This window comes from Aedes aegypti, chromosome 2 (genome assembly GCF_002204515.2).
Source record: "Aedes aegypti strain LVP_AGWG chromosome 2, AaegL5.0 Primary Assembly, whole genome shotgun sequence".
Lineage (NCBI taxonomy): Eukaryota > Metazoa > Arthropoda > Insecta > Diptera > Culicidae > Aedes > Aedes aegypti.
In genome coordinates, this window is record NC_035108.1 from 112,084,347 (window position 1) to 112,108,426 (window position 24,080).

The 24,080-nt window shown below is 37.5% G+C and overlaps 1 protein-coding gene across 4 annotated transcripts in view; it reads right to left on the minus strand.

Annotated features, from left to right (window-relative positions):
• The window catches only part of LOC5573543 (palmitoyltransferase ZDHHC15), a 59,696-nt gene extending 36,983 nt beyond the window's left edge, over window positions 1-22,713 (minus strand). For 2 of the 4 annotated variants that reach the window (XM_021841987.1, XM_021841986.1), the window contains exon 1: window positions 22,010-22,713. In XM_021841987.1, the coding sequence (XP_021697679.1) occupies window positions 22,010-22,187 (178 nt within the window). In that variant the 5' untranslated portion in view covers window positions 22,188-22,713. The remainder of the gene's footprint in view (window positions 1-22,009) is intronic. The other 2 variants (XM_021841988.1, XM_001654628.2) reach the window with 1 other exon arrangement.
• Window positions 22,714-24,080: the final 1,367 nt, after the last annotated feature.

The following is a 24,080-nucleotide window of genomic DNA, read 5'->3' on the forward strand; positions in this document are numbered from 1 at the left end:
ATTGACTTCACCGTCCTTGCCTTGCTTCAGCTTGTAGACCCATTTACAGCCAATTGCACGCCGTCCGGCAGGCAGATCCACCAGGTCCCATGTTTCGTTGGAGTTCATCGAATTGAGTTCCTCTTCTATCGTTTCTTTCCATTTGCGGCTCAAGGAACAGGATGTTGCTTCCTTGAAAGATTTCGGCTCCTCCTGAAACAGCGGACCAGCCATACACACGTACCTTTCCGGTGGTATACCTTGATTCATCCTTGCAGATCTTCGGACAACAACTTCATCTTCATTGGGTAGCTCTTCAATGTTTTCCGGATCGTTCCACACGTCATCATCGTCGGACTCTTCAATGTCAGGATTGCCAGGTTCATCACGTTCCTCAGTGCTTATTGATTGGAGGAACCACAACGAGATCTTCCACTTCATTTTCACCCACAGGCTGACTGCTCTCCAGGAACTTGACATCACGACTAATAGTGACTTTTCCACTTCTTGGATCCAGCAAACGATACGCTTTTGAAACTTCGCTATAACCAACAAACTTGAGCTTGATTGCTTTGCTGTCCAACTTACCCCATTTCTCACTAGGAACGTGACAAAAACACATCCATTCCAAATCGTTGAATGTGCCCCAGATTAGGTTTCTTTTCAAACCATCGTTCGTACGGTGTTCCAGGGATTGATCGTGAAGGTAGTCGGTTTTGCAAGTAGTTTGCTGTCACCACCGCTTCACCCCAGAATCGATGATCCATGTTGGCGTCTATCAGCATACAGCGGGCCATTTCAACCAAATACCTGTTTTTGCGCTCGGCAACGCCATTCTGTTGCGGACTGTACGGCGCCGTGAATTGGCCAACAATCCCGTTTTGCTTCAGATATGCTCTCATATGCTTGCCGGTGTACTCACCTCCATTGTCGGATCGAAGGATTTTCGGTATCTTGTTGAACTGAGTTCTGGCCATCTCTACGTATTCTTGCAGCTTCTCAAATGCTTCCGATTTCTTCCGTAGTATGTAAACGACTGTATATTTGCTGTAGTCGTCCACAAATGTCAAGAAATATCGTCTTCCGCCAATAGTCTTTGTTCGCATCGGTCCACAAATGTCGGTGTGAACGAGCTCCATCACCTCCGACGTCGTTGATTCGGAAGCTTTTGGGAACGGTTTCCTCTGCAGCTTACCTTGAATACATGCGTCGCAAATTTCCTTGCAATTGCACCCTTTGACGTTCACTCCTTGAACAAGGTTCTTCAACTTGATGACAGCATCACAATCTCTATGGTCAAAACGCTGATGCCAAGCGTGGAAGCACTCACCAGCCGACGTCACCAAAGATGCAGATTCCCGGTATTGCTTGATCACGAACAAACCTCTTTCGACCTCGGCTACAGCACCAATCGTCCCGCTTCTGGAAATTTTGGCGCCTTCTTCATCAAACATCACGACAAAGCCTTTCGTTGCCAACCGCTTGACCGAGAGGAGGTTGGATTTCATCTCAGGAACATACAGCACCGATTCCAGGGTTACCACTCGGCGGTTGCCTTCACCATCGAGCACTGCTAACTTACCAGTACCGCGACCTTTTGATTGTGCCTTCATGCCATTAGCTACCCAAACAGCTTCCAGAACTGACTCGTCCCGGTGGTCAAAGAATTCGCGACGATTACAGATGTGGCACGTTGCTCCGGAATCCAGGATCCATTGGTCCTCACGCCTCAACGCATTTCCGGTACAGAACGCCCAATTTTCGTCCTCGTCATCTTGCTGCACCATACTGTTGACTTTCTGTTGCCTGATTGCCTTCGGAAATTTCTTCTTCTCTGCCGACTTCTTGCAAAAGAAAAACCTATCGAAATTCATCTTGGGTCCAACTTGCAACGCAGCTTCAGATCCATCGTCCGAATTGATGCGACGCTCCCGCTTTTGCCATTCATCGATCAGCTTCCCCTTCACTAGGTTCAACGTAAGATCTTCTTCTGGCCTTGCCTCCAGCGCGGCCACAAGAGTTTCGTATTCTTCTGGCAGGCTGCTAAACAGGATGGATACCAGCCACTGATCATCGAGAACTTTTTCGGGTTGCAGACCATTCAGCTTCTCGAACAGCTCCGTCCGAGCCGAGATGTGGGCTTCCATGTCCCGTTCTTCTCCAGACGCATTCGACAAATTCTTCGCATAACGGATACCTTGGTGCTGAGTGTCCTCTTGATATGGAACTTCTCGAGTGTTTCCCAAGCTTCGCGAGCGGATTTGGCCTTCCTAATGTGAACCAGTTGGTTGTCGTCCACGGCCAGTCCAATGGTCGCCAACGCTTGTTCATCCTTCGACGTCCAGGCAGCAGTTACCGGATCGGGTTTCGGATCCTTTACGGTAGCCCATGTTCCTTCCTTCATCAAGAGTAACTTCATGCGAAAACTCCAGTTGTCGTAATTGGTCCCGTTCAACTTCGCAAACGACTTTTCCATCTTCGTGTTTCTGCTCTTCTGTTGAAAAAATTTTCAAACTTCACCGATCTCGATTCAGGTGCAGACCATAACCTATTGGCAGTCAGGTATCTATCGGGACAGGAACAGTAATGAAACACATCTATCTTATGGAACAGTTGGAATGAGAATGAGTTTAATATAACATAATTGAACATTAATTCATGTCAAACTTCAATGACTGCTTAGATTCTCCAGGGAGCTGCGTTGCAACTCCAATAGTTATTTGTTTACAAACATTGAGCTGTCAGGGGGGAACCACATCCCAGTGGGAACCAGAGATGTTTGCTCGTTATTTTTCAATGGGGTTGTATGGGCGGTGTCAGGAACCGGTTCCGAAGTAATTTTTTGAAGATGAGTCTTCGAAGGTTAGCAAATACTGCCATAGGACACATCAAACTTCAAGATTCTGCAAGTTAATGCATTTTATGGCTGAACTTGACCCATTTGATTTTCAAGAAATCGGTTAAATCTTTGTAAATCTTTGAAAATGAGTACATGCTGTTATGTGAGACATCAAACTTCATGATTTTGAAAGATATTGCATTCTGTGGAAGCAATCCCACAGACTTCGTGATTCATACAGGCATTTCTTCAAGGATTATTGGAATTTTTCCAGGAAGTTGATAGAGATTGGCACGAATTACATTTCAAGCTATCATTTAGAATTTTTGGTAGACATTCCTCCAGGAGTTCCTACAGTAATACCGCTTTTATATATTCTTCCAAGACTCTTCCAGGCATTATTTTCAAGAAGACTCCTCCAGGCATTTTTCAAAAAAGAAAATAAAAGAATAAAATACTGTCGAATATAACTCCAGCAATTCCAAACAAATCCCAATATATTTCTCTATCCCTTCCTTCTAGGATTCCACTCTACAAGAAAACCCTAATCCATACACAATATCCTCTATGTGCACCTGCAGTATTTGCCCTAAGAGTCCTTACAGAAAATAATCCGAGAATTCCACCAGGAGTCGTCCACAGACTCCTCCTGATTTTTTCTAGGACTTATTCAAGGGATTCGCCCAAAAATCCTATTAAGACTCCTGCAATAATTCCTTCAGAAATTCCTCCAGACGGATTTTTTTCACGATTTCAACCAGGGTATCTAATAAAAAATTTTCCTCGGATTTCTTGCAGATATTCTTGCAGTATATCCTGAAAGAATTCCAGGAAAAAACTGGAGGAAATTTTTGAAGAAAACCCGGAAGAAATAACTGGAGAAATTCCGCAAGAAAAAAACTGACAATTCCAGGAGGAATTTTCAGATCTATCAATGTAATGGATGAGCTTTTACAGACATTCTTCAAAGAATTTCAGGAATAATTCTTGTTGGAAGGATTTTCAGGATTAATTTGTTGAGGAATTACCGGCAAACTTCATGAAGGATTTTCAAACTTCTTGAAGGATTTTCAGGATTAATTTGTTGAGGAATTACCGGCAAACTTCATGAAAATCTTGTAAGAACAAATAAAAGATTCCTGAAATAAAAAAAAACATGAGGAAATTCTGGCCGATTTATGGAGGAATTACAGTAAAAAAACAGCTAGAGCCCCTTGGAAATGTTCAGGAACATTTCCTAGAAAAAAATGTAGAGGAATCGCTGGGTAAATTCATAAAGGAAAATCCTAGGAGTTTCTTGGAGGAATTCTTAAAGAATCTCTGACAGAATTTTTCTTTTGGGAACTCCTAAATAAATTCATGGACAAACTCTTGAAACCGCAGGAAGATGTTTTGGAGGACTCAAATGAGATTTGTGGAGCAATGGTTGGAGAAATCCCTAAACAAATTTCTAAAAGAATTTTTGATGGAATCCCTAGATGAATTTCAAACAAAATAGTTGCAGCCATCTCTGGTGAAATTTCTGAAGGATGCCCATAAGTAATCCCTAAAAGTTCTACTGGAACAATTTTTAAGGAATTCTTTGAAAAATTGTTTGCGTACTTGCAGGGATTTCCAGAGGAATCTCAAAAGAAATTTATAGTAAAATAAAAAGAAGAAACTTTGTAGCATTGAAAACGAACGGCTTGAATAATTCCAAGCTTAACTCTCAAGAAAGAAAGGATCTTTGGCATACTTTAAAAAAAAATCGCAAAAGAAATAATTGAAAAAAAAATCATGAGATTCCTTCAGATCCTGCAAATTTTGCTTCAGAAATTTCTTGATAATTCATGAAAAAATCGCTTAAGATGTTTTATGAGGACTCCTTGGATGTTTTACTGGAGGAATTTCATGAGAATTTCTAGAGAATTCCCTGAAGGAATTCTTGTGAGTTTTTTTTCAAAGGAATTCCGTGAGGAATCTTGAGATAAATTGTGGGAGGAATCTCTGTAAAAAAATCCTGAAGGAGCCTGTGAGAATATATACTGGGTGTCAATTGAAAGTCTAAAATTTTGCGACCGGTACGAAATTATGTAAGATTTTGAACGCTAATAATTTATTAATAGATTTTCAATATTTTCCCACCAATCGGTCGGAAATGTATACCACAATTTTCTCGAATGGAGAAAACTATTGATTATCGACAATAAACTATTGAAAATTTAGAAAATGTCGACCCCTTTCTTACGCAACCAATCACGTTCAAGCAGTTTTCCACGCTTCTTTTGCGTTCCGCTTCGTATTATAAAAGCAGACCGATTCCTGCTTCTTCGCTCATTCTTCTTTTTACCGTCAGACTGTGAGCATGGTCGGCGAGCAAGTAGTCTCGAGTGCCTTTTCGCATTCTCAGCCAGGGATGCCAGGTTGGAAGACATGTCTTCCATTGGAAGATATTTGAGTAGTGTGGAAGACATTTGAAAGACGGAAGATTTTTGGAAGACTTTTCAGAATTTGTTAAGACATTTGGAAGACAATTTTGAATTATAAGCATTTTTAAAATTCCTTGATTTGAAAAAAAAAATATGAGTTGGAAATTACAAGAAGCTCTTCTGAAAGATTATTGCACGTCTAAATCAAACAGCGATTCCTCTCCGGATTCCGTTGAAAATTCTCCAAAGATTCCATCAGATATTGATCTGAGAATTCTGACAAAGATTCTTCAAGAGTTTCTTCTAGGAACTCTTGCAAAGATTTATCAAGACATTTGAGTAATGTATTTGAGTATTATTTCATAGAATCATCCAAGTTATACAAGGATTCTTACAAGGACTTTTTGAAATCTGTTATTCGTGTTTTTTAAGAAATAATAAAAAATCAAACAGATTCTTTTTTTTTATAGGCACTCCGTGCTCGTGGCCACTACTGTGCCGGACTCAGTAGATCTGTAGCTTCTTTATCGATACAGATCTATTTTTTACTTATCTATATTTACATCCAGTTTCACTCTCTCCTACTCTTTAACTCTCACACCGAGCAGGTAGGAGAGAGCTCTGCTATTAATGAAGCTAGCTGCCTGCGAAGAGGGTCAGTTTGTCTCAGTCACCATCTGATACTGACGGAGGATGGATGTGCTCCCCAAAGCACGGTCCTCCGTGGAGGCGTCTTCTGGTGGCTGGACGGGTTTTTTTGTGGAGGGGCTGGGAATCGAACCCAAGACCTTCCGCTTATGAAGCGAAAGCGTAACCTCAAGGCTACAGACCCCCCTAAAAAAAAACAGATTCTTATATGATTTTTTCTTGAGATTGCTACAATTGTTGAAATTATCCCAGGCAACAAGATATCTGTCAAGATTTTCTGGTTTATTTTTTGGAACGGGCTAACTGCCTGGTTCATTTTTGTTCGCATTTGGGCCAAGACTTGAACTGTTCTATAATTGTTTGTTTATCAGTTCGGATTTTTTCTCGCTGATACTGCCACCGTCTCTAGTTCCTACTCATTTGAGGTAAGAAAAAACAGGAACAATATTCCATCGCAGCTGTTTTTAAACAATATTAATTCCTCTTCCAGCGATTCTTCTGCCAATTAATTCGGCTATTCCTTCGAAGAATCCTTCAGCAACTCATAGGAATCATCAGGGTATTTCTCCGGGAAATTCTTTTGGAATTCGTCCAAGGATTCCACCACGAATTTCAACGGGAATATATTTAAGTATTCCACAATGAAGTCCGCTTACAGATATCTCCAGGAACTGTTTCAGGAATTCTTTTGAAGTTCCTCCTATTTGTCCAACAGAATTTCCAACAGGAACTCCTCTGGGGTTTTCTTTCAGGCATTCATCCGGGAGTTTGCTTCAGGAATACTTCCGGGGATTTGCTGCAGGAATTTCTCTGGGGATTTGCTCCAGGAATCTCTTCGGGTATGTATGTCCAGAAGTTCCTCTAGGGATTTCGTCTAAAAAATTAATTCAGATGTTCTTGCGAAAGAATTTATCAAAATATTTTTTCCAGGAATATCTCTGGCGCCCAGATAGCCGTAGCGGTAAACGCGCAGCTATTCAGCAAGACCAAGCTGAAGGTCGTGGGTTCGAATCACACCGGTCGACGATCTTTTCGGGTTGGAAATTTTCTCGAATTCCCAGGGCATAGAGTATCTTCGTACCTGCCACATGATATACGAATGCAAAAATGGTTAATTGGCATAGAAAGCTCTCAGTTAATAACTGTGGAAGTGCTCATAAGAACACTAAGCTGAGAAGCAGGCTATGTCCCAGTTGGGACGTAACGCCAGAAAGAAGAAGACGATCTCTGAGGATTTACACCAGGAATTTCTCCAGAGATGTCATCCAGGAATTTCTCCGGACATTTCTCCCAGGATTTCCTCTGAGTATTTCATTCAGTTATCAATTAACAAACTCCTCCGGAGATTTTTTCCAGAAATTGTTTCGTCAATTTTTCCAGAGAATTTTTCAAAAGATTTTCTCCAAAAAGTTCTTTGGAAATCTACTCCAGGAATTCCTCCAAAGATTTCAAGGATTACTCCGGGGATATATCCCAACATTTATTCCGGGGATTTGCTCCAGGAATTCATCCAGGGATTTACTTCAGGAATTCCTCCAGAAAATTTTCCGGAGATTTCCATCAGATTTTTTTTTTCCGGGGTTTTGCTACAGGAATTTCCACCAGGAATTTCTCCGGAGATTTTTCCCTAGAATGCCTCCGGGAATTTTTTTGGAGCTCCAACGGGAATTCATTCAGGTTTCCTCCATAGCTCGTCCTAGATTTTTTATATCTCCAAGAATTCTCCAGAGTTTCTCAAGTACAGTCAAGCATCCCTGAGTCGATATATGAAAGAACCACCTAGTCATGGAACAGAAATGCTTTGGAAAGTTGTATGGGAGGACCATAATATAAACCATGAAATGATTGTTTTTGTATGGTTACATGTGTCGATATCTAATAATAGAACGTCGACTTTCACTGTGATTCCTCGGAAATGCTCCAGAGCTCCTCTATGAGTTCTTCTGAAGTTGTTCGAAAAAATCACAACATTCTCTCCGGAAGTTTGTCCAGAGTTCCTCAGGAAATTTCTAAAAAACTTCTCCGGGAATTTCTCTAGACTTCCTCCAGTAATTCTTTCAGCGCTCATCCAAGTTTTTTTTAAGTCCTTCAAGAAATTATTTCGGATGTTCTCTGCCAATTCTTCTGGATTTCGTCCAGCGATTCCTCGGAGCGTCCTCCGGATTTCCACAGGCAATTCTTCTAGATTTCTTCCAGAAATGCATTTGGAGTTCCTCCAGCGATTCCTCGAAAGTTCCTCCGTAATTCCTGGAAGCTTCCTCCTCAACAGTGAGAATTGCTTGGAATTTCCTACTTAGTTTCTTCAGGTATTTCTCCGAAGTTCGTCAAGCAATTTCCCCGGAGTGGCTCTAGAAACGCCTCCGGAATTCCTCCAGAAACACATCCAGAGTTTATCCATGAACGCCTCCTGACTTCACCCAGGAATTGCTGCGTAGTTCCTCTAGGATTTCCTTCGGAGATTCTATAGGATTCTTTCCAGAGTTTCTGCAGGAATTCCTTTAGAGTTCCTTCGGGAATTCCTTCGGAGCTTCACCGGTAATTCCTCCGGATCTCTTTCATCAATTCTTTTGGATTTTATCCAGCTTATCTTCCAAAGTTCCTCCAAAGCTCCAGGAGGAACTCCGGAGGAATTGCTGCAGGAAGTGCTTCTTGAGGAAATCCCCAGAGAAATTCTGGAAGAAAATCACCGGACGAATTTCTTTCTCATATTGAAAATCCCCTGAGAAATTCCTGGATAAAATTTCCGGAGAAGTTCCTAGGGATATCGCTGGAGGATTCCTTGAAATCCCCGAAGGAAACCCCGGAGGAATTTATGGAGAAAATAATCGGAGAAATTCCTGGTTTAAATCCATAGAGAAATTCCTGGAGGATATCTCCTGAAAAATTCTCTGGAAAAATCTACGAAAGAATTTCTAGAGAAAATCCTCATATGAATTCCTTAATGAATTTCTGGACGGAATCCCCAGAGAAAATCCTGGACCAAATCCCCGCAGAAATTGCCGTCCGATATCCTCTTAGGAATTCCTTGTCCAAATTCTGGACAAAATCCACGTAGGAACTGCTATTGGAAATCACATGAGAAATTCCTGGAAAAATCCCGGATGAAAGAATCTCCCGAGGAATTTCTAGACGGCTTAATCGGGAACTCCTTTGGAAGCTCCTCCGGAAATTTCTTTAGAGCTGGAGCTGGTTTCTCCATGAATTTAATCGGAGTTTCTCAAGGAATCCACCAGTAATTCCTCGAAAATCCTCAGGAGTTCTGGAATTATTCCGAGTATTCCCCTAGATTTCCTCGGGAAATCCTCCAGAGTTTCTCCAACAAATTCTCCAAAATTCGCCCAGGAATTTCTTACGAGTTTCTCCTACGATTCCCTTGGAGTTCCAACTGAAATCCCTACGGATTCCTTACTTTCAAAAATTCCTTCAGTAATTTCTCCAGAAATTCTTCCAGGGTTCGTTCAGGAATTCCTCTGGAGTGTCTCTGAATATTCTTCAGTCCCGGAGGAATCCGGGACTTACTCCAAAGTTCCTCCGGAAATGCTCCAAAGTTTCTTAGAGAATTCCTCCACATTGATCTGGGAATTTCTCCAGAAATTCCTACAGAGTTTTTCCAGCAATTCTTCCAAAGTTCATCTGGAGCTCCATCGGAAATTTATTGGCAGTTCTTCCAGAAAAAAGTGAGCTTTTTTCAACAGTTTTGTACAGAATACAACAGCGTGAGTGACGATTGAAGTGTAAAAAAAAACTAAAAGAATTTTCAGAGATATTTCATGTGTTATCTGTGGAAAAATTCTTCAATTCTTTTCATCAGGAACCTTCGGAGAAATCTCTAGCTAATACAATCCATGGTGGAATCCATCGCAGAAATCCCTGAAAATAATAGTGCAGATAGTTTCTTAAGAATGCTAAAAGGAACTCTAGGTTAACTTGTTTTAAAACTGTTTACGAAATTTTTAAGATCGCGAGAAGAATTCATGGAGTTGTACATGGACTACCTATTGCAAAAGCGATTAAGAAATTTGTTAAAGAGGCTGAAGAAAACCATGAAAAATTATTATATTTTTGCTAGAATTTGTGGAGATTGCTGGAGGAAAAGGTGGGCGTGTTTATATAAAAATTTTGTATAGAAATTTCAGGGGGAATTCCTGGAGAATTTTTTTTGTGAAATTCCGGGATAAATTGTTGCAGAAATCCCTGATTAAACATTTGAAGCAATTCTTGGACGAATAACAAAAAGTTTCTCGATTATCGGCTTGGAATATCATATAAAATTTCTGAAGGTACTCGTAAAGATGGGCTTCTAGTATTCTGCAAGAAATTTTATTAATTTAATTGTTCATTCAATTTATCCTTTTTGCAATGCTTAGAGGAATACATTCATATTATCTTGGAAGAATCCTTCGATATTCTTTAAGATACATTTCATGAAACATCACTAGACAATTCCGTGAATAAATGAATGTAGATTTATTTTTAGCGGTTTATGTAGCAATCTGTGAAGATATTCTTAGACATGTTTCTGGTTGAACTCCTGATGAATTCTCAAGAATAATAATGCATAACCAAGGGGATTTCCGATTAAATTGAAATCTGATTGAAAATAGCTATTGTCTGACAAGCATGGTTTTAAAACAATATGCTAGAATAATTAGCTGTGAAGGATTTCTTTGAAGAAAATCCTCAACAATAATGTCAAACATGATAAAGGGGAGCTCAATTTTATGACTTACCAGGCTTAACAAAAAATGGAGCAAATGTCTCAACTGAAAAAGCAGTGTTCTGTTGTTTTTTTTTTTCAGAATTGGGGATTTTGAAGCAGAAAACTGATTTTTTTCAGTTTTGACATTTGCTCCATTTTTACTTGGGCCGAAAATTTATAAAGTTTATAATGTTACCATGAAAGTTGAAGTGGAAGACAATTGGAAGACATTCGAAAAAATCACCTGGCATCCCTGTTCTCAGCTCAGTTTTAAATAAGACGCGAATGGAACAACAACACGCATATCGGAGCCGCCGCGACTAAAGCCGCTCTCACGTGACCAGCATCATTGTTTTCGGCCAGAAATCCGGATTGTGAAATCGCTCAAGATTTCTGAATTGACTCGCACTTCCAGAATTGGCCCTGCAGGAATCGGTGCGCTAACGCAAGAGTTGTACGAGATGGCTGAAGAAAATCAGCCAAAGCCGCTTGTTGAAGCACCCATCGTCATCGCCACCGCAAACCTCATCGGGCGAGGAGTATTTCAACCAGTGCATCTTTAAGGAAATTGACTGTCCGTGTTACTCGAAATCAATTATTCAATCGGCCCTTTTCAGGGCCAACAAATGTGTACTAAAGAGTTAGTTGTGTAATATTTCCTAACGTGTGTACCACATACTTGCTATAATCACTTAATTCTTCTCGTAGCATCATACAATATCTGATTTCAGTCATGAATAATTGACAATTGCCAATAGGGCCTTCCTTAGCCGAGTGGTTAGAGTCCGCGGCTACAAAGCAAAGCCATGCTGAAGGTGTCTGGGTTCGATTCCCGGTCGGTTCAGGATTTTTTTTGTAATGGGAATTTCCTTGACTTCCCCGGGCATAAAGTCTCATCGTACCTGCCACACGATGTACGAATGCGAAAATGGCAACTTTGGCAAAGAAAGCTCTCAGTTAATATGCCAACAAGAAGAAGGAGAATTGACAATACGGCAAATTGAAATTTAAGATGGCGGTGACGATATCGATGACTGGGGCACTTCTCCGAATGGAGAGCTCTTCACTGTTCTTAAATTCACAAACCATTACATTGTGAATTATAACTAGGACTAAAGGAATGCAATTATGCCAATTGACTTGAATTCAAATGCAGCAGATCACATGGCGGAGTTAACGTTAGCGGTCGTGTCTCCCACTGATTTTTTGGAATAAATTCTGTACGAGTCTTTGGAATATCTCTTTGATCTCTTGGTTTAAAGAATTAGCGGAAATAAATACTAAAATTCCTGTAAATATCGTATGAAACATCGCTGGAAGAATTTCTGTGAGATTTGGTAAAGAAATCTTTTATATTCCAGATGAAATCTCTGTGGAAATCACTAGGGTAACTTGAGAAGAAATTCTTGAAGAATCAGTTGAATAGTCGTGATCAGCAGTTATTCCCAAAGTGGACGAATTCGTCCCCCTGAGGGCGATTTTCAGGTCCAAAAGATCGAAAATTTGTAAAACAGAATCTGGGGGGCATGAAAGCTAACATGGGAGTAATCGAAAATAATTACTCGTTACGTTTAGAGGACACGTACAAGTTAAAATAATCCTAAACGAATGAATCTGAATGATAATCAAATCCAATCTTAACTATTAACAGAATTCTTGTGTTACCTCTGATTGTTTGCCCCTCTAAGCATGGTCATATTAAAACAATGATAGACAACATTGAATGATTGTCAAAAATAAAATAAGTATGTGTTATGCATTCAGGGTTTTTCACATCATACGAGTTTTCTGAATAATCGGTATCTGAGATTTCCTCAAGATCAGAATAGTAAGTCACAGATAACATATTTTGGAAGCAAAACATGTATATGAGAATTTTCAGAAATGGTTCTTTTTTGTATGGGAATTTCGAGATTAGGTAGCTAAAATTTCTTCCGTTGACATTCAGTTTTTCACGGATTTTTTTATAGTAATCATTTAGATACTTCGGTAATACTCAAAACTAGAGGAATTTTTTTTCTGTCTTTATTAACGAGATTTTTTGCCCTGGGCTAGTTCATCTCGGGACCAACGGCTTTACTTCCCTTCCGAAGGAAGTCGTCACTATAACTTTTTATGTCATAAGTGACTATGTCGGGGATGGGATTCGATCCTAGGTCCTCGGCGTGAGGGGCGTGCGTTCTAACCACTACACCAGGTCCGTCCCCAAATATCAATGATACGTTGGATACCTTCAAAACATAAAAAAATAAAAACAACTTTTATAAATTGACACTTATTTACCACGCGTAATGAGTTAATTAACTTTTATAAATTGTGGTGAAAAATTTGTTGAACAACATTCTGGACTTTCATATATTTTTTCCATGAATTTGGGTTGATTGTCAAACATTTATTATTAACGACTTCTGAAAAAAATATTTCATTTTTTTAGAAATAACAGATAAATCAATGTACAATAACTATTAACGAATCATATTACATATATTTTGAATAGTAGAAAATATAATTGAATATCTTCAAATCAACAAAATAGTAAATGTATAAGTATTCTATGAATATGCGAGTCAAGGACATTTTTCGCCTATATATGTGTTTCATAAACACGCACCTATGTTTTATACTTTAAACACTTTTAAAAATTCGATAAATTCTCAGCTCATTATAGTATGGCGCTTGATTCAAATATGTACTTGAAAACATGTCAGGGGGATGATTCAAAAAAATATTGGCCTCAGGGGGACGAAATTTAAAAAAGTTTGGGAAACATGGCTGTAGCTCTTACAGAATTCACTGCCAGCAGAATAACAAAAAAAAAAAGAGATTTTAGAGGCCTTTGTGGTTGAAATATAGACTTTAATTAAAAATATAGACTTTTAGAGACTTGCATTAAAAAAGATACCAATTTCCTAAAAAGAGACTAGCCTGACTTTAGAGAATAACTGCAGAAATTCTTCAAGAGAATTGTTGCAAAAATTCCCAGAATTTCTTTAAGATATCTCAGTGAATGGCTAAGGGGCATGTTCCAGATTTTTTTTCATGATTCCTTATGTCCTCAGGGAATGCCTGCAGGATTTTACAATGGAAACTTGTCAGTTCCGGAATTCTTCGAGATTTTGTCCTGAGATTTTCTTCAGATGGAGATACTGGATTTTTTAAGAGTCCTTGGATAATTTCTGAAGATAATCTTTAGAACATTTCCATGAGGGATGTCTTGAAGAATTTACGGTGGAATTCGTGAAACAATCTTCAGCGAAACTTCTATTGAAATTTATAGAAGACTCCTCAAAGGATTTTCAAGGGGAATTTTCGAGAATTTAGTTCAATGAGGAATCTGCATAGAAAACGCTGGTATAATTTCAGAAGCAAACGCCTAGAGGAATGTCCGAAGGAATTCTTAGAGGACCTCATAGAAGAACTTTTAGAAGATCTCCTAGAGAGAAAAACTTCCCGAAACTCCCGGAGGAATTTAATTCCGTCTGAAAGTTCTGAAAATCATCGAGAAACAATTTCACCGCGGTTTTTTTTTTAACTCTCCCTATATTATAATATATAATATATTCCCACCCATTTATTCTGGAATTTCGTTTAAGAATCCAACAGAAACATCTCAAAGTTCCTTCATGAAATCGTCTAAAAATTTCTCAGGAAATTTTTTCGGCAATTTATTCAGATAGTAAGGTACTCTGGAATAACTCCTAGATGAAAAATTCCTCTGGAGATTATCCAGGGAATCTACAAGAGTTCCCCAGAAAATCAGTACAGGAAATCCTCAAGAAGTTGTTCGTGATTTTTTGTTTGGGAAATATCTCCAAGAATTCCTATAGTTCTCCTACAGATCATATCAGGGACTCCTTAAAGACTTTGAGAAATTCCTTTAGATCTCTTATGAGAATTTCTCCTGGAATCCTTCTGATAATCCTTACAGGACTTATTCTGGGATCTCCTTCAGGAATTAAATCGGGCATTTCTTTCGGAATTCCTCGGTAACTTCCCCAGAAAATTCTTGGAAGTATCTTCAGGAATTTCTCCAGGAAGTTTCTCCCGAAATTTCTTCAAGAATTCCCACGGGATTTCACCCAGAAAGAAGTTCCTTTGGATGTTCCACCGAAAGTTCTTTCGAAAGTTCAGGGCTGTTACAAAAACTTCGAAATTCTGTCCGCGAAAATCACGACTTCTAAAATTCAATCCGCGCCAGGAAGCACCAATCCGCGACAAACAAAAAAACACTCAAATTTATTATGTCAATTACATGTTTACTCATGAAAAAAAAAACAATCATTTTCGATACCTGAAGTAATTCTCCCAATCTTGACTTTATGCAAACCAAGTGCTAATTTGACTACGCGTATTTTGCCAAACACTGCGGGGGGGAGTAAAAGGAGACCTTGATTAGCCACGAGACAGGTCTAAATTTGCGGAGCTTCATAGAGGAATAATTAAAAATGTCTGAAGGTGAAAATAAATCGAAGCCACGTTCAACTTTCCTCCAGCGAGTGGCCCATCGATCAAATCTTCTGTCCGAACTCCGATTTGGTTCTTTAGATTTGTAGGGTAAAAGCACCGGTTTTGGCCAGCCTAAGAGAAAATGTCAATAAAAATTAAATGGAGAGCCGTATTTATACTACAAATATGTCAAATACAAGCTTTCAATCCATATTATGTATGCATAATTTCAAAACTGAGCTAATACCATTTTTTCGCTTTGAAAATCCCGTTGAGAAAAAAATATTGAAAAAATAAAAACACATTTTCTACACTGAAAAAAAAAAATATTCAAAACTTTAAAGTCGATTTAAAAAAAACGGCCACTTCTGATTGTGATCATCCTTAAGCAAAAAGTTTTGTAATTAAATTTGCTAAAAGTCTTCCATACATTGCAAATTGGGCATATTTTAGAGAAAAAAGTTTTTCTAACATCGAATTTTTTAAGTCCAAAATGAACTTTTTATTTAATTTTTATTTCGCTTCAAATCGTCTAGTATGATCATATTTTCAAGTGATAAATGAGTTTTAATCACAAAATAGATTATATTTGTTTTATTGGGAGTAGTTAAAAGAAATAAAACGGAATTATACAGTTTTTTTTAATTAAATTCAATTGATCTCCATACCGCTTATGAGAAAATCAACTCCTTCTAACAATCCGATGGGTTTTTTTATGGTCGGAAAGATATCACAATGATATTTAATTTCTTATTTGGTCAAAGCCAATCTTAACAGGTGTCTGGAAAGGGTCAATATTATGCTTATGAAAAAAGTCGTGGTTTGTTTTTATTTTTATTAGTGCTATATATCCTAAAACGTAGTATCTGCACATGAATATTTACATTAGTTTTGGGCTTTACTGAATAAATTGAATATTTTTGGATCATCCTCTGAATGGGTATACCGTTTGGCTGCAATTTGTGTATCACTAGTAGGCATAAAACAATGATATTTTTGGGAACCAGGGACAGTTTTAACCTTATCAAACAATTCCACCAATTTCTCTGACATTTTAACATATTGTTCATTAGATATATAACAGAAATTTAATTTTGTGATACATGTATCAGTTTGTTTCACTGCCCAGTCGAATAGTTCTCGCGGAGTTGCGATAGTGTTTCCATAGTATTTTGCAAGACTTGCTTTTTTTTGCCATTCGCTTGAGAGTGCCACCAATAGCGTCACAGGGGCCTTTGCCGTGGGATGTGGCAAAAAAGTGCCACTCTGCTTCCAATCCATGTATTTTCTTGAAATTACATAAGCTGGTAATTTTTTTTCTATTTTTATAATGAGCTGCAGCTCCATCTGACTTAAAAATAACTTTTGATTTGTTTAACAAAATTTATCAATTTTGAAATAAATAGCTGAACTGCTACTGTGTCATGGGTCTGATATTATAATAAAACTAACATTTTCCAATTTATTATCTTTTTATGGTAAATCTAGAATTGGTGTATCACTGCTTGGGAAGTATTCCAGTGATATCCTTGAGCAGCGTTATAATTTTCAGAAAAGTTGCTAATTACCAGTATTTAACCTTCGTCCTTGACGCTTTTTTGTCTTTTTTGTTTCGTAGAAAAGAAGACTGTTATTTGCAAATAAAATCATGAGTTATGAGCTTATCAACTTTTTTTAGGTAGATAACAATACAAACATATTCATTATTTCTTATTCATCTGGCGTTTAAGGCAGGTACGTTTAGTAAGTTTTTTTTCACAACACTTTTTCTAGAAGAGAATTTAATGGGATATGGATAAGGTTGTAACTTTTCAATGTTTGCAATACTGTTGTGATACCTTTAGAACCATAAAAATCCGTCGGATTGTTAGACGGAGTTGATTTCCTCATAGGCAGAGGCGAAGTCCATTGATTGCCTTCATTTAAAAAACATAATCACTGTATAATTCCGTTTTTTAACTATTCTCAATAAAAAATTCAATCTATTTTCTGATTCAAACTCATTTATCACTTGAAAACACGATCATATTTGACGGTTCAAAACAAAATCTTTGAAAAAAAAAATCAGTTTTGGACTTAAAAAATTCGAAGTTAGAAAAACTTTTTTCCCTAAAATTTGCCCAATTTGCAATGTATAGACGACTTTTAGTAAATTTATTTACGAAACTTTTTGCTTAAGGTTAATCAAAATCTGAAATGGCATTTTTTTAAATCGACTTTAAAGTTTTGAATTTTTTTTTTCAGTGTAGAAAACGTGTTTTTATTTTTTCAATATTTTTTTCTCAAACTTCAGGAAATTTCACGACAGTCCCCCATACAACACTTTTTTGTAGGTCTTACCGTTTTTGAGTTATACGGGTTTATAAAAATAAGTTAAAAAAAACTTGGACCTTTTCCAAATGTTAGTCTAGATCGATTTTGAAAAAACAAAGTATGCAAAGAATCTTAGTTTCACATACTTTTGACATCCAGAAAGTTTCATTGAATTCTGAAGGGGTGCTGCCAATCGCGTGTCGGGTTGGCGTGAAATCCGTCCAATGTGATCTACTGAACACAAAAGGTTTCATGTTGATTAGATATGTAAAACGGTGTATAATCCACTATGGCTACAACTGGCGTATGACCAAAACCGGTGCTTCTACCCTACTTATAAAAATTCAAGGTTTTGCTTTGATATATCGTCACCGTAAGTAGTCACGAGATTTTCGAAGACAAATTTTGGGAACCACAGAAAAATGTTCAATTCAAACATTTCGTTGGACAAAAAGGGTGTCCATTCAAAATCATTTATAAATTATTTTTGATTAATTTTATAAAATACTGTTAGCTCAAAACGGTTTGAAATTCAAAAGATTTTGACAAAAATATACAAATAATTTGACGAAATATCTAAAAAAAAAAGATCTTGGAATCATATGAACAACTTTTTGTTCTGTGTTTCTTAATTTACAATCTATTTCCACAAAACGTCAAAGTTGAATAGTCAACTCGCCAAAAAGCATTTTACTGAAGCTATTTGGCCAAGACCTAAAAGACCTCGCTATTTGTTTATTCATTAAAGATCTTCCTAATTTGACGAGAATGATTAAAAGAATTCACTGTAAATGGGCAGAAATCTATACAAATTTAGGGGCTTTATTACAATTCTGTTATAAATTAAGAACTATTCGAACTAGTAAAACAGACAAGGCTTCATCCTGAATCAGTATCATCGATAACTCCAGAATTATCAATCGGAATTCTTAATAAACTTGCCCGAAATTTCAATAGATGTCAAGAATTATGACACTGTTTTTAGCTCAGCTATTCGTCAACCGCTACAAATCTACTAAGGACTGTACATTTTATAAAGTGGACACTTTGGACATGCAATATCTTTTTAATTTATCAATGAAATCGAAATCGGTTTTCTGTACATCGTTCGACTAATATTGTAAAACGCTGTGGTAATAAAAAAGTTACCAAAATAATATGATTTCACACTAATAAGGCACAACGTTTAGAACGGTCGAGTTTTGGAGGTTATCAAAATCAAGGATTATTAAAAATCGGCAGGAAAATTCGACAATTTATATTTTTTATTTTCAAAAAATGGTTGTACTTAGAAAGCATCATCAATTAGAAGCTTGCTAAAAAATATCAAGTTATTTTTGGAGAAGCAATTTTGCAGATATCATAAAATCATTTTTTATCAATTTTTTTTAAAGAAAAATATCTTAAATTTAAATGGAACTGATATGAGTAGAATTTTAAGGTTTAAAGTACGTCCAGACGGAAGTAATAATATAGTATTTATAATAAAAATAACTTACGCCTTCATAGAGTTGCTGATTTAGTCTCCACGTCATATTTTAAGCACAATAGAAAAACAAATAATTTATTTTCAGAAGACCACTCAAAGCACAATGACAGTCATCAAGATTGGGAACACTGCTTGAATTAAATCAAATTTATTTTGCATGTATTATTTTCAGAATGTGTTATTCTGAGACTACCTATCAAAATATTTTGAGAAAAATGCTTACAGTTTGCTCTAAATCGATAAACATGCGTACCATAATTTCGGGTGAAATTGATCATTTTTCGCGGTTATTCTAGTCTGTTTTCTATAATGTTAACAATGCCAAACAACTAAATGCAGGAAAACAAGTACTAAGGTGAGCCTCATCGACTTATGTACCGAAATTTTCTAACAAATGTCATTTTAGTGTTAACAAATACCTCTAAAATAAAAAATCAGAGGAACTCATTTTGGGGTGAAATTGATCACTTGTCAATGCCATTATTGTTAGTTTCCAAAACAACTCTATATGATAAACTTGAGCTCCCTGAATCCGAATATGCTTGTAAAATTCTTAACAATGCAATATTTATATAAATAACGAATAGTTAAATTTCAAGAATGACGCGGAAAACGCCTAAATGTATGCCTTTTTTCTAAGGAATTCAATGACATCTAACAGAAATTCAATTATTTCAACCATATGAGCAAATTGGTACGAGTTCTGGTGATGAAATCTGGTTTGGGGATATATCTCAAGCATCCTCACAAACTTTCAGGTTTATACCATGTTCAAATCCTTGCTTATTAATAGAAGTTCATAGGTGTTTGTCAATACTGCACCGTGCATGATTTTGAAATTTTACGTTATTTTCATAGTAATAAACATTCTTTAACGCAAAAAAAATTCACAACACACAATTCGACAATATTTAGGACAATCAACGTTCATTTACTGCAACTTACATCGATATTTGTGCTCCATTACGAATAAATAGAATCGTGTGATACGATAATCAATTTCACCCTACTGATCAATTACACCCGATTTTACGGTATATAATTTTAAAAGTATGGGATTTTTCAATAAAACGACCATAAAGAGTAAATTTGGTACCCAAGAATGCGGTTAAAACTCAAGATTTTGCTTTTTTTATACATATATAGTTTCTTTAGTAATCTAAACCAGTTTTGAACACGCTTATTACTTTACTTTTTTGCTGGTAGTAAAAAGATGGTGTATCAGCAAATTTGACCATAAGGAATAGATCACTAAAGTCTCAGCGTCAGGAACTGATGGAATATTATTGATGTTTTTAAAAGCTCTACCTTAAGTTGAATAGTAAAGGATACCAACATACAATTTGTTCATGAAATTTAGGATTTTTTTCATGCGAAAAATAAGGCTTAAACTTGACGAACAGTTTTTCTTAGGAGTTTTTGCAAAAACTATTTAGTTCTTCAACCGAAAGCATTTTGTAAGTTTCTGTATTTTCATAACATTGTAGAATAATAGAACGATACACAGAAAACCGTTTACGATTTCATCAATAAATAAAAAAGATATAGCATAAACAAGGTGTCCACTTTATAAAATGAACAGTCCTTAAACATCTAAAAAATTAATCTACGGATCTTTTCTAGATTCCCCTAAAAACCTTATAATCTACCAATAACCTTTTAAGCCAGTTTCTTACAAGTTTTTTTTAAGAAACTGGCTAATTATTTCCTTGATTCCTGTGGAGATTCCTGCAAACATCTTATTAAAAATTTACCATGAATCCAAATGGAAATCTATCAAGCATCTCACCAAGAACATTGCCAGGATTCCTTAGGTACCCTTCTAAGAATGTTGGTGTTCTGGTTTGATTTTTTTCAATATCTTTCTGCAATAAATCTACAAAGCATTTCCAAAAAAATCGAACGATTCCCTAGGAAAGCACCTTTTCTAAAATTTTGATAAAACAAATAACTAGTTTCGAGTTGACATGCAGTTTTCTAGTTGCACCCATAAGCCTAAAATTGTTGTGCAAATTCTCGGATATTTCCCGATTTTTCCCTGCCTTTGTATTTTTAACAAAATAGGGGAGAACTCGCTATTCGTACCCAGCATCAGCTAGGCACTTCTGGCGGTATCCAACCGCGACTACCGGAAGGTTAATTAGAGTGATACTTTCAAAAAATCAAGACAGTCTTGCCGCAACATCAACTATTTTTAAATATTTCTAGGAAGCCAAACGAACTAGAACTCCAAAGTATATGTCTTTCAAATATAAAGATGTATTTATACAAAAAGAAAATTTTTACTATACTCGAAGGGAGATGTTCAAAATTTTCTGCATATCCAATATAAACAAAGTGTAGCTTTCGCGTCATGATTTGATAAATCCGCGATTTTCGCGACAGTTTTTCATGTACTCGAGATTTTTGCGACTGGCGGAACAAATCCGGTACAAATCACAAGTTCCTTCGGAAGTTTTTCTGTTCGAAGGAACTTTCCGAAGAAAACCTGCCGAAAAACGAGAAACCTTCCCAAAGGAACCTGCCGTAGGAACTTTTTGAAGCAACTTCTCGAAGCAACCCCCTGGAGGAAATTCCAAAGGAACTTCCTTCAAAAACTGTTGGAGAGATTTCACAGATAAACTACCCGAAAGAACTTCCTGAGAAACTACCTTGAAGAACTTACGAATGGAACTACCAGGACGAAGTTTTCCGATGAACATCTGAAGGTGGAAGATTTTTGAAGAAACTTCCGGAGTTGTAATATTTTCTCGAATATTAAAATTAGTAAGAATAAAAAGACGTTGAAACATAATATCAGCTGTCAAACAATATCACCATAATATTTAATGTGAACGGGTTTCGTGATACAGTTGTATCACGTTGCTTGTATCATGAAACAACTCCGTAATCTGAACAAGGCATAAGACAATATTGACAAAGAATTGATATTGAGAACCACTGTCCCTGGGGAAAATCACCTCACAGTGTGCACAGAGCTGTGCAAGATAGACCATCCCCACGATGAATCATTGAATCATAAAAGTCTAATCCATTCGCTCAAACAAGCTCGGCTATAAAGAAGAAGAGATAAAGCTGGACAAACTCAGAAGCTACCGATGCATAACAAATGAAAGCAGTAACTCACATAAACCTGGTAGCGAAACAGCACATCATAATACTAGGTCATTATATGTAGAGGAACTTACAAAACGAAAGCTGCACCACGAAGGCATAGTAGGACCACCCGATGACGGACACGATGAACAGCACCGGGAACCACTTCATCGTCCGGACGCAGCAAACGCATCTTTCCGGCCGATCCGGGCCGCCGCTGCCAGTGCTTCCACTCCGATGGTAGTGGTCGTAGTTTCCCGTTATGGACATTGTGTTCCCTTCCCCTGGTCACTCACTTCCACCGAATCCGGAACTATCTGGGATCAACTTTCGTTTCGTTCCGTCGTCGTCCTTCACGAAGACTGCCGTCGAAGGACACTAGAAGCGCTCAGGACACTTGGGACCATTTGCCGTCCAGGTGTTCCTTGTAAGGCTTCCTCCACACGGTCACGACACCGTTTCAAGGGCGTTTCGCGATGGGAGCAGAACTAACTATACTTTTCACTTCCCCCAAAGCAAATTCACTTCAATAATAATTACACACACCCCCGAAATTCGCGATTCCGAGGAAAGGAAAAATCAAATCACCACCAAGCAGGCACACGGAATGCAATGAATTTAGCTAGACTACACAACAGCGTTTCTGCACTACAGTTTAGTTTCTGCTGCTATCAACTACTATTTACTGTGGTGACCGATTTTTGCTCGCGAAATCCGCACTTTTTCTCTTTTTCGACTCGACCGAGCGACTGATGGACGACGACGATGATGGAAAACTGAACGCAAAACGTCAAACGCCGTTGACGGGAGGAGGAGGACTGTCAACAAGAGTGCCAGCAGGGTTGTTTTTCTTTGAAATTGCGATTCAGGGCTGGCAAAACCAGGGTGGGTGCACTCAGGGCAAGGGGTGGATCACTCCTGATGCATCTGTTAAATCGAAATGCATTTAAATGCACACTCGATAGATTTGCAATTCATGGCTTGCTCAAATGTTTCATTGTTGTACTTGTTGAAATGTCAAACTCTTTTTTCTATAAACTTAAGAAGAGCTACCTACATCACTCAAAAAATGGTCTATAAGGCTTTATAGTGCCAGAGGGACAGGAAACATTTTTCATTAGAGTATCGGATATCGACATTTGAGTAACAAATTCATCATAAAGCGATTAATCTTTGTGAAAATTAAACCGAAGACATGGTGGACTCCAGCTTCGGGGAAGCTTGAAACCATCAGAAGATGGACCATTGGCATGCTTCAATGAAAAGAAACCATATCCGAAATGACTAGTGGTTGTTTTATTCGTCAAAGTTGCTAACGCCTAGAATCAAAAGCGTAGCTCTATCGCGCTCTATTTGTCCGAGTTTATCCGGAAGTGGCTTTTTATACACTGTGGTACATGATTTATGACCTAAAGATCTGTCCATTTGCTGGTAATAATTAATAATATTATAAAATTAATTCAGCAAATATATGTTTCGTAGACATATTGTCGCGCTTATTTTAAATTAGAGTCCGGCGGCGGTCTTACAGCGATTGTCAAAATACCCGCATGACAGCCGCCATGTCAAAATCGTTCCAAGTTGTTTTGCTGCATTGATCGTTCTGTCAACTCGCTCATTGTTGTTTACTGCAGGCAAGATAGCGTGAGGATGAAAAAAATAACATTGAGGAAAGATTTACTTGCTTTTCTGTTTCTTTCGGATACACAATTTCACTAAATGTTTCTTAAACATATTCTAGGTCAAATAATAATTCATTGAGTGAACATATTTGCCATGACCGATATCCGGGAACAAGTTCTCAATCATCATGCATTTTCGAATACTGTCTATCATTGCCTTTATGGATACTATTTCTTGGGGTACAAAAAGAACGAACTCGCTAAAATCTATGCCAAACATCCCTCAACGATTGCTCACTGGATTGATTTGTATGAACGGAATAAGTTTTTTACACGGAAAGAGCGGGCCAAAGTATTTCTACGTTTTGGGACAGTTGAACCACAGACAAACAGACGTAACACTGAAGAAATTTCCATCGACCACTCGTTTAACGATCATTTCAAATTCGCTATGTTACAAACCTCACAACCAGAGGCACGCACATGGTTTTTCTTCGCGTTTGACGTTTCAAACTACCGCCATCTGCCGGTCTTGTTGCAC